General features: G+C 39.7%; 1 protein-coding gene across 16 annotated transcripts in view; it reads left to right on the top strand.

Annotated features, from left to right (window-relative positions):
• Positions 1 to 14019, top strand: part of FN1 (fibronectin 1) — a 65576-nt gene that overhangs the window by 33428 nt on the left and 18129 nt on the right. For 6 of the 16 annotated variants that reach the window (XM_070269124.1, XM_023642289.2, XM_023642281.2 and 3 more), the window contains exons 22-32: positions 1128 to 1296; positions 1730 to 1816; positions 3552 to 3743; positions 5302 to 5574; positions 6673 to 6855; positions 8948 to 9037; positions 10334 to 10603; positions 11539 to 11655; positions 12337 to 12501; positions 13037 to 13192; positions 13864 to 13977. In XM_070269124.1, the coding sequence (XP_070125225.1) occupies positions 1128 to 1296; positions 1730 to 1816; positions 3552 to 3743; positions 5302 to 5574; positions 6673 to 6855; positions 8948 to 9037; positions 10334 to 10603; positions 11539 to 11655; positions 12337 to 12501; positions 13037 to 13192; positions 13864 to 13977 (1816 nt within the window). The remainder of the gene's footprint in view (positions 1 to 1127; positions 1297 to 1729; positions 1817 to 3551; positions 3744 to 5301; positions 5575 to 6672; positions 6856 to 8947; positions 9038 to 10333; positions 10604 to 11538; positions 11656 to 12336; positions 12502 to 13036; positions 13193 to 13863; positions 13978 to 14019) is intronic. The other 10 variants (XM_070269126.1, XM_023642291.2, XM_070269125.1 and 7 more) reach the window with 3 other exon arrangements.

Raw genomic sequence — 14019 nt, 5'->3', positions numbered from 1 at the left:
TTAAAAGAATTCCTTTCTTTGGCATTTAGAGTGTGGAGAGAGAAATATTTATTATAATTGGAAATCAAGACTAAATCCTCATAACTGTTTGTTTAAAAAAAAATATGCCAAAGCTCGGTTCTTTTTTGAAATATGTGAATGGCCATATCAATGGTTATGCTACTTAAATATAGAGAAACCCTTTTTGAAGATTTAGTCTACCTTTTAAATTTCCCTAATAGTGTCATTCTGACTTTCTCGGCCTTATAATGAACGAAGGATGTCTCTAGAGTTGAACACTACTCGATGACACAATATTCCCTAAGTTTTTGAAATAAAGTATTGAAAGGATTAAAAATTATAGGCACATTCATGGGGCTGGCCCCGTGGCCGAGCGGTTAAGTTCACACGCTCCGCTGCAGGCGGCCCAGTGTTTCATTGGTTCAGATCCTGGGCACGGACGTGGCACTGCTCATCAAACCACGCTGAGGCAGCGTCCCACATGCCACAACTAGAAGGACCCACAACAAAGAATATACAACTATGTACTGGGGGGCTTTGGGGAGAAAAAGGAAAAAGAATAAAATCTTAAAAAAAAAAATTATAGGCACATTCATTTCAATTCTTCTTTTGTACACATTATCCTGCAAGTTGAAGCTATGAACGTACTTCTTCAAAAGGAGTGTTTTTGAAGTACAGTGTGTTAAAGGGGCTGGTGCCTTTAAATTAAATGTTAACAACTCAATAGAGAGAGAGAGAGCTAGAGGATTTCTTCCAGCAAAAAGAAAAAATAGAAATGAACTGTTATGTGGCCCAAAGCCTCTGTGTATTTCTGGGTTTTGCCAGGAGATGATTTATCAAGCAATACACTGTGGAATGACATTTCTCTGGAAACTTTCATTATAAGCCACCTTAATGCAGTTCTGGAAGATACCTCCCCGACTTGGCCCCCGCGCTCCCCATCCAGGGACTTTCCAGCTAAAGTATCTAAAAGAGCTGAAGTAAGGCACCCACTCATTCCATACTGAAAGCCCAGTGTGCCGTTGCTGAAGAGTTCCTGTTATACAAAGCATAACCACAACCTCTCAGCAGTAACTCAGCTCTGGAAATGTTTGTCCGAGGTGTTTATTTCGCTCTTCTTCTTCTAGCTGGGTGTGCGACCAAGCCAGGGAGGGGAAGCACCGCGAGAAGTGACTTCAGACTCAGGAAGCATCGTTGTGTCTGGCCTGACCCCAGGCGTGGAATACGTTTACACCATCTCAGTCCTGAGAGATGGGCAGGAGAGAGATGCGCCAATCGTGAAGAAAGTGGTGACACGTAAGAGGAGTTCTTTGCCTCTTTTTTTTTTAGTTTTTAGAATTGTTCCACTCTTAAAAAATAACTGATATCAACATTGCTTTTTACTTACGGAAGTGGCACAGGGGAAAGATGCCATCCCTACTCATAGTATGTGCTATTTCTAAATCTGGAGTAGCAAGTTCAACTCATGTCATATATCCCATGGTCAGAAGTGTTCTTTCCATGTCAAAAATATTTACGAAGTGGCAAGGCAGAAAGAATGTCAGTAGTATTGTAAAATCGTTAATTGTAACAAATCTGTCAGAGAATTGCCGTCCATCATGGTTTCATAGCACAACTTCTGTATTTTTACTGATTCCTATAGGAGAGAAAGAGAGAGAGAGAAAGATTCCGGAACTCAAGTACTTTGTGTTAGCTTTAACTTTTAATTTAAAATTTTCTTTCTGTTTAGCATTGTCTCCCCCAACAAACTTGCACCTGGAGGCAAACCCCGACACTGGAGTGCTTACGGTCTCCTGGGAGAGGAGCACCACCCCAGGTAAGCCTGGGATCTACTGGGGGCCAGTATCTGCAGAACCTTTCCAAGACAGAGGCCTTAGGAACTACATTCCTTTCAGAGAAAGATAAGGTCAAAATTCTAAGTACCCAGCTCTCCGTAAAAAATACAGGGGTCCGTGATTGTACATCATAGGGTGACGTGTAGGATGTTTTACCGCATGTTTATTTAAATCACGGGAAAGAGAACAAGGCAGACCCTTACTGAGCTGTAGGGAATTGTGAGGGCTGAGGAGGAACATTCTGGAAGGTGCCTTTTGCTCAGTGACATTCAAAATTGCCAAACAAACAACTGCAGTCATACTGCATAATTTTCTTTTTTGCAAGTTATCATAGATCCTAAGTTTATTATTCACTGAAGTTTTACAAATACTCTGTCATGAATTACACCACAAAAATCTAATATTCAAGTAGCATGATACACCACGGCAACGACGGGAGAAATTTTAGCTATTCCTGGCCTTTGTCAAGCCCATGTGAAAGCCTCTTTAAATGAGAAATGTTAACTAAAATGTCACTGTATCATTTAATATTGGGCACATTGGGGGAATCACTGTTGAAATAGCAGGATACTTATTATTGAGAAAATTCTAAATTAAACCAAAACAGAAGCTCTAACTCATGTTGATTGCATCCATAACTGCTGCACTCCTTAATTTAAGGGCTATATTTAGTTTATCATCTCCTTATTTCTAATTTTATTGTAATTTTTTCAACAGTTCTGACCTTTGCCTGGACACACAGCTAAGGGGGTTATCTCTAATGCAATCACACACAATAAAACCGCTCAAATTATCCTTGTTAATCTCCCTCTGATGGAGAGTGAGTTTGGTGAAGTTTTCCTTACCTATGGAAACATTTTAAGCCAAAGCTACACTATTTCCAGCTGAATTACTCTAAATTTGAAACTTTAAGTTGGCAAGTTTCGTGCTTGTTAGAAGCTGGATCATTCATATTTGATCTTAATGGATGGCCTAGCCCCCCTTCTGGATGGTCAGTGGCACATGTAGTGACCTAAATATTTATTCCGCATCCAGTTGGGTTTCCTTGTACATACTTCAGTGTTCACCCTGTTTCTCATGACAAAATGTACTGTCCTTTCCTTGCCCTTGGGTGATTTTAACTTAAATATACTTTCTCATTTTACTTTTAGTCTGTCCCTGAGGATCTCTAGTCATCACTGTTTTAATTCGAACGTCTCTATCCCCCTTCACGCCCTTACTCCCCAATTTCTCTGATTCCTAAAGTCTTCAGCAGTTACTATTCTTTCTCTAGAATAAGTATAGCCACTTTAGTTTTCTACTTTTTCTCCGTTCTTTATTCCCTTCCTGCAAATCCCATAGGTTCAGACCTTGTTAATTAGGAGAGCCTGCTTTGGGGAATGTTCTTGAAGTTGAGAGCCATTCCTTACTAAGCAGGTAAAATGCAGTATTCTCCAGCTGTCCTGCAGGTGATCCATTAAGGAAAAGCAGGATAGGGTGGCAGAAGGAGCGTGGAATTTGGAGACAGAAAAGCCTTTGGTAATCACTTCCCCTTTCCAAGAATTTTCTTTGGACTCAGGAGCTTAATCCCTGCCTCAAAGGGTTGTTGGAAGCACTGAATGACAGTAGAGTCCTTTCCCCATTTCCCCTTTGTGGGTCCATCATTGGAGTCTAGTTTAATACGCGCTGGGTTGCAAATGTTCCATGCAGTAACGACCTCCTTTCCATTTTCTCCAGACATTACTGGTTATAGAATCACCACCACGCCTACAAGTGGCCAACAAGGCTATTCTCTGGAAGAAGTGGTTCATGCAGATCAGAGTTCTTGCACTTTTGAAAACCTGAGTCCTGGCCTGGAGTACAATGTCAGTGTTTACACTGTCAAAGATGACAAGGAAAGTGTCCCTATCTCTGATACCATCATCCCAGGTAATGGAAAAATAAGCTGTTATCCTCAGAGTGGCAGCTCCAATAAGAGTGGGGATTAACATCTTAATCCCTAGATGGTTGAGTGTGTCAAATAGATTTGGGATTTAATTCTGACCTCTCAACCACACTCTCCAAAACCATGAAGTCAAAGCAACTATTTGGGAAAATGCTTGCTGTTAACACTGCTTGACTGTCTGTGCTTCACTGGGATGCTGTTTGTTGCGATGAGTATGTAATGGAGTGACAACCATGGCATTAACTCTGTACTGTCCGCTCACGTGGAAATATTACTAAAACGATGTCATGTGTCTGTACTCAGTACTGACAGGCTAAAAGTAATATGGTAAATGCATCCCATCAGTACATTTGTGCCTGATTTTACAGTCCATATCAATTTTCCACAGCTATCTATAAAATAGTATTTGTCTCCATATGTGAGCCCTGAAATAGCACTTGGTTGACACATCTAATTCTTTATCTTACACTGTGTAATCCTTCTTTTTTAAAATTGAGGGAAGAAAAAAAAAAAGGAAAGGCCTTCTCTTCAGGGTATTCTTTCTGGTGAATTGAAAGACAACATTAAAAAAACCTATCTAGGGGGGCTGGCCCCGTGGCCGAGTGGTTAAGCTCGTGTGCTCCGCTGCAGGCGGCCCAGTGTTTCGTTGGTTCGAATCCTGGGCGCGGACATGGCACTGCTCAACAAACCACGCTGAGGCAGCATCCCACATGCCACAACTAGAAGGACCCACAACGAAGAATATACAACTATGTACCAGGGGGCTTTGGGGAGAAAAAAGGAAAAAAATAAAATCTTTAAAAAAAAAAAAAAAAAAACAACCTATCTAGGGATGGGCTGGTTGATTGCCCAAAATTGGATTATGACAGAAGAAAAGCGTTGGACAGGTTGTGTCCCCCTTCGCATTACTTAGTAGAATGCTTTTACTAATGCTAATTAAATAACTTTGATTATGAATTTAACAAAATGTTGGCACTGGCCTTGGGCTCAGGCCTATCTGTCTTCTGCCTGAAGGTGCTTTTGAATGGCACATTTCACACCATACCTTCATAATGCATTAGCATTATGGACATAATGCTGTCATGAGTTTTGTATGGGGAAAAAAAAACTCATGAACCATTTTTTTTAACTTCATTTATGCAAGCTTTATTTTCCTATTTAAAAAGTTTTGGATTTTTTAAATATTGCTCATGCTTACTACAGATTTTACGACTAGGTTCTAGGAATGGTTTTGACGTCCTAAACAGGCCTATAATTTTTAGGAACCTGAGAGGTTTAAACTGTACTGTTGAGAGACATTTTCAAAGTGACAGAAAATCCCTAAAAGAATATTACAGTCTGTTTTATTCTCCCAGGGCAGCAAACGATTCATGATGCTTAGGAAGTCTTTTCAGATAATTTGGAAGAGATTGCATATTACCATCATTGCTTTAACAGTCCATCAATTTTACCACTAGTAACCTGATGTACACTGCTTTATTTTTTCCTCTTTTTTGCCTCTATTTCCTTTTGCCCTCCCCCCTTTGCTTTGTAACTCAATAGAGGTGCCCCAACTCACTGACCTAAGCTTTGTTGATATAACCGATTCAAGCATCGGCCTGAGGTGGACCCCGCTAAACTCTTCCACCATTATTGGGTATCGCATCACAGTAGTTGCGGCAGGAGAAGGTATCCCTATTTTTGAAGATTTTGTGGACTCCTCAGTAGGATACTACACAGTTACAGGGCTGGAGCCTGGCATTGACTATGACATCAGCGTTATCACTCTCATTAATGGCGGAGAGAGTGCCCCTACTACGCTGACACAACAAACCGGTGAATTTTGAAAACTTCTGTGTTTGAGACGTGGATAGTGTTGCATGCTGCCACCAGTCACTCTGGTTAAATATGGATGTTTCAAGGGAAAAGCCAGCAACCTGCCAAAGATTAAGAGAGGGCGGGTTGAAGGGTGAGGAATCATGCATATGCTAAGCTGGTGGATGGAGACATGTGCAAGTAGTCTTGAGTATTTAAACCACAAATATGTATAAAGCTAGAGAAATAGAGATATCTGATCTATCAAATACAAAATAGCAAAGGTTAAGTGAATTTGCAGACTGTAGTTTTTTTAAATATCTAACATTAATACCAAATTGCATAATGAGCACCACTTAGTAAGAAATGTACTTCCAAAAATGTGCCATTATGCTCTTCCTTCTGCTCTTCGATAAACTCTATCGTGATCCTTCTTTGTAGTTGACTAAAAATCCATTAAAATTTAGAGTAGAATGGATGGGGGTGTGGTTTTGAGGTAGAAAAAGAAACTTTGGAGCATTCTAGGTTTCACGGTCATGGTGAGGTAAAGAAACTCCTCTTTGACCACAGTCTGGCGACGAGCATGCAACATTATGAAGGTTCTCTGCCTGCATGGTAGGGAACACGCTGAGAACCAAACTGCATGAGCCCTTTTCACTTGTAAGTAGACTTCACTGAATGGAATCGTAGCTATGCCAGTAGCCATAGTCAACTCATGTCGGGACATTTAGGACCCTCTTGTCCTTTTGTCTGTGTGCATGTGTTTCTTTGAAAAGTACTGCTATGTTTTTCTTTGCTGTGTGGCAACTTAAGCCTCTTCAGCCTGGGATAAAATCATCTTCAGTGGCATTAATAACGTACTTAAAATCAGCGTATTTAAAAGTTGATTAAAATCATTCTTTAAAATATATTGATGGAAAAAAGGTTAAAGAGGCCTAACAGTACTGTATCTAGTGTTTTATTTTTAACAGTAGTTCACTATGATTTAGATTAGATTATTTGCATGATTATGACTCGTTTCCTTTATGCATGAAATCCTGGTTTTGCCTTTCCAGTTATTTTTGTTAGCTTTAACTTTAAAATTACATTAACTTAGTCTTCCTTCTTCTTTGAAACCAGCCGTCCCTCCTCCCACTGACCTGCGATTCACCAATGTTGGTCCAGACACTATGCGTGTCACCTGGGCCCCACCTCCATCTATTGAATTGACCAACCTCCTGGTGCGCTACTCACCCGTGAAAAATGAGGAAGATGTTGCGGAATTGTCAATTTCTCCTTCAGACAATGCAGTGGTCTTAACAAGTAAGTGGTCAAATGTATCTACTCAATAAATACAAAGCTAGAGCATAAGGAAAGAATGCTGATTCTCAGGACCAACCGAGATCAAGACAGTTACAACAGAGCTACAGACTAAACTCCGACTCCAGCATGCAGCTCTGTCAATTTTGAAAGATGTCATGTTAATTATTTTAACATATCTTTGATAGCTCCAACTTTTTAAGAATCATAGTGGAAAAACACCAGCAGTGAAGTTCAAAGACTTCAAACAAGTTCTGCTTCCAATTAAGCACGTAAAAGTAAATGTTTATCGAGAGAAATTGTATGGCTAAATCTAAATGTTTAGAGAGAGAAAAAATGAAGATTGAAAATAGCGTCACCATATGCTTTAGTCTCATTTTTTAAAAGTATCAGCAGGTAATCTATTTAGCATTTGAAAACTTAGAAGCAGTAACTGATTACTCAGAATAGATCAGGAGGCTGTTTTGAAGAAGAGCTAGAAGTTTAATTTGTACTTCAAAAAGAATCTTTTAGCAGGATTTCTCTGAAGCTTGAAGACGTAGAAGACAGCTGACACTAAAATAAACAACAACAATTTATGGAAATCGTCTCTTTCTAGTTCCTACCCTTTTGAAATAGACATTATTTATCAAAGAAAATAAAAGGAGGCTGCAACGTGGTGCTGTGTTTCACATAAATGTTGCTTTTCATTATAAGAGTCAACTAGATACATAAGAACAGTAAAAGTTTCTACATAAGGGAAAAAGAGTTCACATTTGGGTACGTTACCAAATGACGTTCTGAAAGCATCCTCTGTTTTCAAAGATATTAGAGAATGAAAGGTAGCTCAGTATGACCACCGTCTTGGTTTCTCATTTCGTGGCTGAGAGGGAGAACATTGTTATGTTTGCATATCGCCTATTGTTTCTGTTCTGGAGCATTCTGGAACCAGTAGTGACAGCATTACCCGAACACAAGCCCCTGCTTCAGGACCACTGTCTGTCCCGCCTTAGCCACAGACCTGTCTTGTGTTCATTATGTGTTCTAAGGTCTTATTCTAGATCCTACTCAAATCTCAAGGAAACCATTTTCCCTCAGAGAAGCCGTTATTATCCTATTTTACAGATGAAGCAGTGTAAGCACTGAGGTCCCCAGTGGTTGAGTAAATTGCCCCTGGCCAAGCAGGAAGGAGGAAATTGGACTCCAAGCATTGGCCCTCTAGTCTTTTCCAAACCTTGCAGGGGCCTCTGGAGAAAGGCTGAAGGGGAGATGGTGTGGAGGGCAATGGGGTCTAGTGAGTCGGAGTTCAATGTTTAGAAGCCTTACTTTGTAGCTTTTTTGGTAGTTCAAAATGAGAACAGAGGATACCCAGGGATGGATGTTTAATTTTTTCTAAGTATTCTGCTCTCACCTTAATATGGCACAACTCATCACTTTCCTATGGAGTATGATTCTTTTCCAGTAAAGGTTCATTGTCAAGACCACTGGTCTTGGCCTGAGTCAACTCCTGTATGATCTTGGGCAAGTACACCAATGAAGATAATTTCTCCATGCCTTGATGTTTTCATTTGTAAAATGGGGATAATTGTAAACTAAACTTGAGATAAAGGATATGTTCATTATCTTGAATGTGGTGATGGTTTCACAAGTGTACACAGATGTCAAAACCTGTCAAACTGCACCCTTCAAATATTTCCAGTTTATTGTCTGGCAATAAAGCTGCTTTAAAAAGCAGGAAACTACCTCCGAGGGTGGTTGTGAAGAATGAATGATAATCCACAATGCCACAGACGTCGTTATCGCATGCCCTCGACAGACGTGCTGTTGGGTGAAGGATGGAGCTATTAGTGTGCTGCAGCAACTCCACCATATTGCAGATCTGGCAGAGTCACACTCACAGAAGTAGATTTGAGGGCAGGGCTTAGGTGACACAGGGCAGGGTGACTTTCCTTATCACCTAATTATAGCCATCTCCAGGTAGCGACATTCCATTAGCTATAAATAGGCTATAGGACTGGATTCTTGAATATTTTATCAGTTGAAACAGTCCCAAGGCTATCTTGATTTTTCAGGCTTTCAAGCACAATTTAAAAGTGAGTCCCACTTGCCTTTTCAGATCTCCTGCCTGGGACAGAATACTTAGTCAGTGTCTCCAGCGTTTACGAACAACACGAGAGCACACCTCTTAGAGGAAGACAGAAGACAGGTGAGTCATGTTGGCAATATGTTTATCCAGTAGCTTTCACCTACCAATTTTAAACAGCAAAATGGAAGGCTACTTCTAAAAAATATCTCCATTTTTGTGGTGGTGGTTGTAGCCTTGTCGTTACTTTCTGATCACTGGTCTTAAAAATTAAAAGACACCTTATTCACCCTGACGTTCAGTCACTACTGTTATACTCTGCTTCCAGAGAGGACCGAAAACAGTCCAGAAACTTTGTTGTCTATCCTCTTAAAAAATGCGCCAAGAATAATAATCTCATAATCTCTATTATTGAGAGATGGTGAACATTCCTTCTCATTGGTGGCTTTGTCTAAGGGCTGACCCAACCCCGTCATTGTCATCTAAGTATTTTCTCCCTTTACTAAGCCTACAAGTTTATTTCCTTTTTTCTACTTGATGAAATATTCATTTACTATGAAAAGGAAGCTGAATTGAATCCCGTAACATTATGTCCCTTCTTAAATATGAGTACTTCTGTTGATTTTTCCCTTTAAAAAAGGGTAACGTAGTATATCTCGTAATTTTATTTATTATAGTTCACTTGCTTGCAAAAAGGAGCTCTGATATCTCAATTTGGTTTGAGTATATATTTGATTAGAATAAGTAAATGGTAGAACTAAAACAAAAATTTGCTGCAAGTGCCAGAGAAGTTAAATGATTTGAATTTGAGATAAATTCTAAATTCTTGTTAATACGCTAAGTTCTTGATTGATGAGAAATTACTTCATTGTAGTTTGTCCAACATGACGTCTTATTTTAGATTGAGAGAGCCTTATGTTTGGCATCATTAACACCCTGTTGACGTATCAATTCCCTCTGGAGTGTAGAAAGCTTCTTAGAGATCCAAACACTTAACCTCAGTGTGGGCAGATCTTGCCTTACTTTGAGAGATACACTTACAGGATGGGAACATAGAATACTTGAACACTGAAGTGTTTGAAAATATCAATTCCCAGAATATCTTAAACACCTATTTTCAGTAGTGATGCAGAAACCTACTGTAATGACACATAAGAATTACTTGGATTACGCAAAAGAAGAAAAAAGAATGCTTGAGTTGGCCATTCTGAACTGAGTCAATTTATGATTTTGAAATTTATATGTGGCTTAGAATCAGAACATCATAACCCGAGGTTTATGGCAACTCACTGTGTGAATGTGAAAGGACAGAAACATTGGATGTATGTTAGTTTCTCCTACATTCTTTCTCACTTCCTAAGCTGGTGGTGTCTTTTTTTTTTTTCCTCTCTCCCTTCCTCCTCTTGGTGGGAAAAACAGGTCTTGATTCCCCAACTGGCATTGACTTTTCTGATATCACTGCCAACTCTTTCACGGTCCATTGGATTGCTCCTCGAGCCACCATCACTGGCTACAGGATTCGCCATCATCCTGAGCACACTGGTGGAAGACCACGAGAGGATCGAGTGCCTCCCTCTCGGAATTCTATCACCCTCACCAACCTCAATCCAGGCACAGAATATGTGGTCAGCATCGTTGCTCTTAATGGCAGAGAGGAAAGTCCTCCCTTGGTTGGCCAACAATCAACAGGTAACTTGTTTTCTGGTCTGCAAAGAAACCCGGAGGACTTCCCTAGGCAGGGAAATAGCTTTGTGTTGTCTAAGTTATATAATCCCTTAAAAAGATAGATCATGGTTATGAGACATGGATAGGGAAGTGAGAGAGTATGTGGAGAAAATCTCCTTCTTAGCATATATTAAAGAAGATAATTGCTTTATCCTAAGAAATTTCTCACTTGATTTAGGTATTTATGAATTTCTTTGTTGTTGTTGTTGAGGAAGATTCACCCTGAGCTAACATCCGTGTCAGCTTTCCTCCATTTTGTATGTGTGTCTCTGCCATAGCATGGCTGATGGAGTAGTGTAGGTCCACACCGGGGATCTGAACCCAAAAGCCCGGGCCACCAAAGTGGAGCGTGCCAAACTTAACCACTACACCATGGGGCCGGCCCTATGCATTTCTAATAACTAAATTTTGTTCAAAATATAGAAAACACTGTTTCCAAATTCCTTTAAGAACATAATTATTTTGATGTAATAATGTTGTTGTTCTTAGAAGATAGATGCTGAAGCTCTTAGGGGAGCAGTATCGTCTTAGTCTCAAATGGATAAACAAAAAGACAGAGAGAGACAAGAAAAGTGGCAGATGGTACCAATTAGCAAATGCCTACGGAAAGGAGATATGGGTGTCCATTATATTATTTTTGTAACTTTTCTGTTGTTTAAAAATTTTTCAAAATACAAAATTGAGGAGAAAAAAACCCTTCAATAAATTTGAACTAATCATTTTATCATAATTAGAATTGTCTCCTTAACCTCTTACCTTGAATGGTTCATAATTTTTAATTTTGCCAGTTTTGTATAGTATTTACATTATGATTTGCAATTACCTGGAAAATGAACAAAGAAAGAATCTGGGCATTGTTTGAAAGTTACGGATATGAAAACTTTGCCATGTTTTTCTAGTTTCTGACGTTCCAAGGGACCTGGAAGTTATTGCCACAACCCCCACCAGCATCTTGATCAGCTGGGACGCTCCTGCCGTCACAGTGAGATATTACAGGATCACCTATGGAGAAACAGGTGCGTTAGCACAATGCTATTTCACATTCTGATCAAGTCACAGTCTGTTGTGGGGAACCAGAAAGCCCAACTGTGGACTCGTAATTAAAGAAACTTTGGCAAGTCCATTCAGTGGATCCTCATCTTTTCCAAGAATACATGGAAAATATGTACGATATAATTGGTGGCAAAATCAAGATAAAAAGTTGTTTGTATAATACGAGAGGAGGGATGGTAGAGCTGAGCAAGAAAGGATTGTAAATTCACAAATAGATTCTCAGCGGTGAAATGATAAGTGATTTGTATTTCTCTTCTTTTTACTTTCCTGTTTTGTCAAAATTTTATTTAACATGAATATATTTCATTACAATTTTGAAAAAAGAACACGATATGTGCAGTCCTGGGTTGAGGACTTTCCTTCTTCCCTTTTCGAATGTTAGTATACAACTCAGTGACATTTTAAAGCTCGAATGTTAAAATAGCATTAACTACAATTTTGTCCCAATTTTTACACACTCATCAAGGTTTACCACGTGCATAAATAAATAAACCTTTGTTTTCAGCCCCAATTAATAGCACCCTCTTAAAGGGAATAAACGAAGGTGTGACTTACAAGCTGCTCTCAAAGTGTTAATTCAGTTACTCAGCAATCCCCAGTGTCTCTTGGCCTCTCACACTTTGAACTAACCTCTTTTCCAACAGGAGGAAATAGCCCTGTCCAGGAGTTCACTGTGCCTGGCAGCAAGTCTACAGCTACCATCAGTGGCCTTAAACCTGGAGTAGACTACACCATCACCGTTTATGCTGTCACTGGCCGCGGGGACAGCCCAGCCAGCAGCAAGCCAATTTCCATTGATTACCGAACAGGTACCAACTCCTCTGGGGTGACATAGACATATTTACTCAGATAGTTAGTTGGTACAACGTTCTCCCAAGGTATTTTCCTCATTGTGGGACTGATTTCTTTTATTAATAAGATGAAGCATCACCTACAGCTAACCAAGTTTTGAGCCAGATATACAAGGAAACACCCTCGAGGGCTGAGATTTTTGTCTGTTTTGTTATTCAGTATATTCCATGTGCCTACAATAGAGACAGGAATAGAGGGTGTTCAATAAATATTTATTAATGAATGAATGAATGAGCTAAGATAAAAAACCAAACACCTACTTGGAATGTAGTTTCTTTGTGAATGAAGCGCCATCTTGAAAATAGATAATGGTGTCTAGGTGGGTGTCACACCTTCCAAAAGATATCTCTGTGTTTCTGCAAAAGAAACACCTAGGAGTTGTTAATGATAGCAAGAGATCATTCTGTATGTACCAGAACTGGAGAAAGGACTTGTCTAGTCTTGTCCCAACGGACTGGAGCCTCACTGGTTTCTCCTTGTTTTTATTTGTAGAAATTGACAAACCATCCCAGATGCAAGTGACTGATGTTCAGGACAACAGCATTAGTGTCAGGTGGCTGCCTTCAAGTTCCCCTGTTACTGGCTACAGAGTGACCACTACTCCCAAAAATGGCCCAGGACAATCAAAAACTAAAACTGCAGGTCCAGGTAAGAATAGCCAGCATCTCACATACATCGGGATAAACAGAATAGGACCACACAAGATGCTTTTTAAATAAATGGCCATGTGGCTCTGAGTACTATACGTTTTCACAGCACGTGTCAAAGATTCCCCATTTGTGAATTCAGGGCTCAAGATTGTTACCAACTCCCTCCACAATAGAATTTTCAGGATAAGTGCATTTCTGTTTTTACATGCATTCTGTTTGAAATGGTCTGGTCATTTCAAATTATTAGATGCATCTTTGTGGTTTTGTTATTGTGCACATCAAGAGGGGACAAATGGCCTAACTGAGATCCTTTTAGCTCTTGTTTTTGTTTTTATATAAAATACTTGTGAAATTAGGATCCTAAGGCAATATTTTAAAGTCAAGTTAATTTTCATTTTTCCAAGAGCAGCGTCATTCATTATTGGGGACATCATATTACATTTGAGGTTTACCCTTTAATGTGACTTTGCTCCAACGTGGTACTTGGTATTAGCAATGAATATATTTGTCCAAGAGGAAGTCCATGTCTGACGCCTCCAGATCTTCATGACAAGTCTACAAATGAAAATTCCAGGCCACCACACATTTACTACCAAACTTGGAAAGTCACTTGGATGACCTTCTAGTGGATGACAAAGATGCTGCCTTTGCTTTTCACTCCCTTTGCAGATCAAACAGAAATGACCATCGAAGGCTTACAACCCACAGTGGAGTATGTGGTTAGTGTCTATGCTCAGAATCAAAACGGAGAGAGTCAGCCTCTGGTTCAGACAGCAGTAACCAGTACGTAACCAGTGTTTGTTTTCCAGTTTCAAAGTCAAATTT

The sequence above is a fragment of the Equus caballus genome, chromosome 6, assembly GCF_041296265.1.
Source record: "Equus caballus isolate H_3958 breed thoroughbred chromosome 6, TB-T2T, whole genome shotgun sequence".
NCBI classification, from domain to species: domain Eukaryota; kingdom Metazoa; phylum Chordata; class Mammalia; order Perissodactyla; family Equidae; genus Equus; species Equus caballus.
This window is presented reverse-complemented; position numbering and strand designations above follow the sequence as displayed.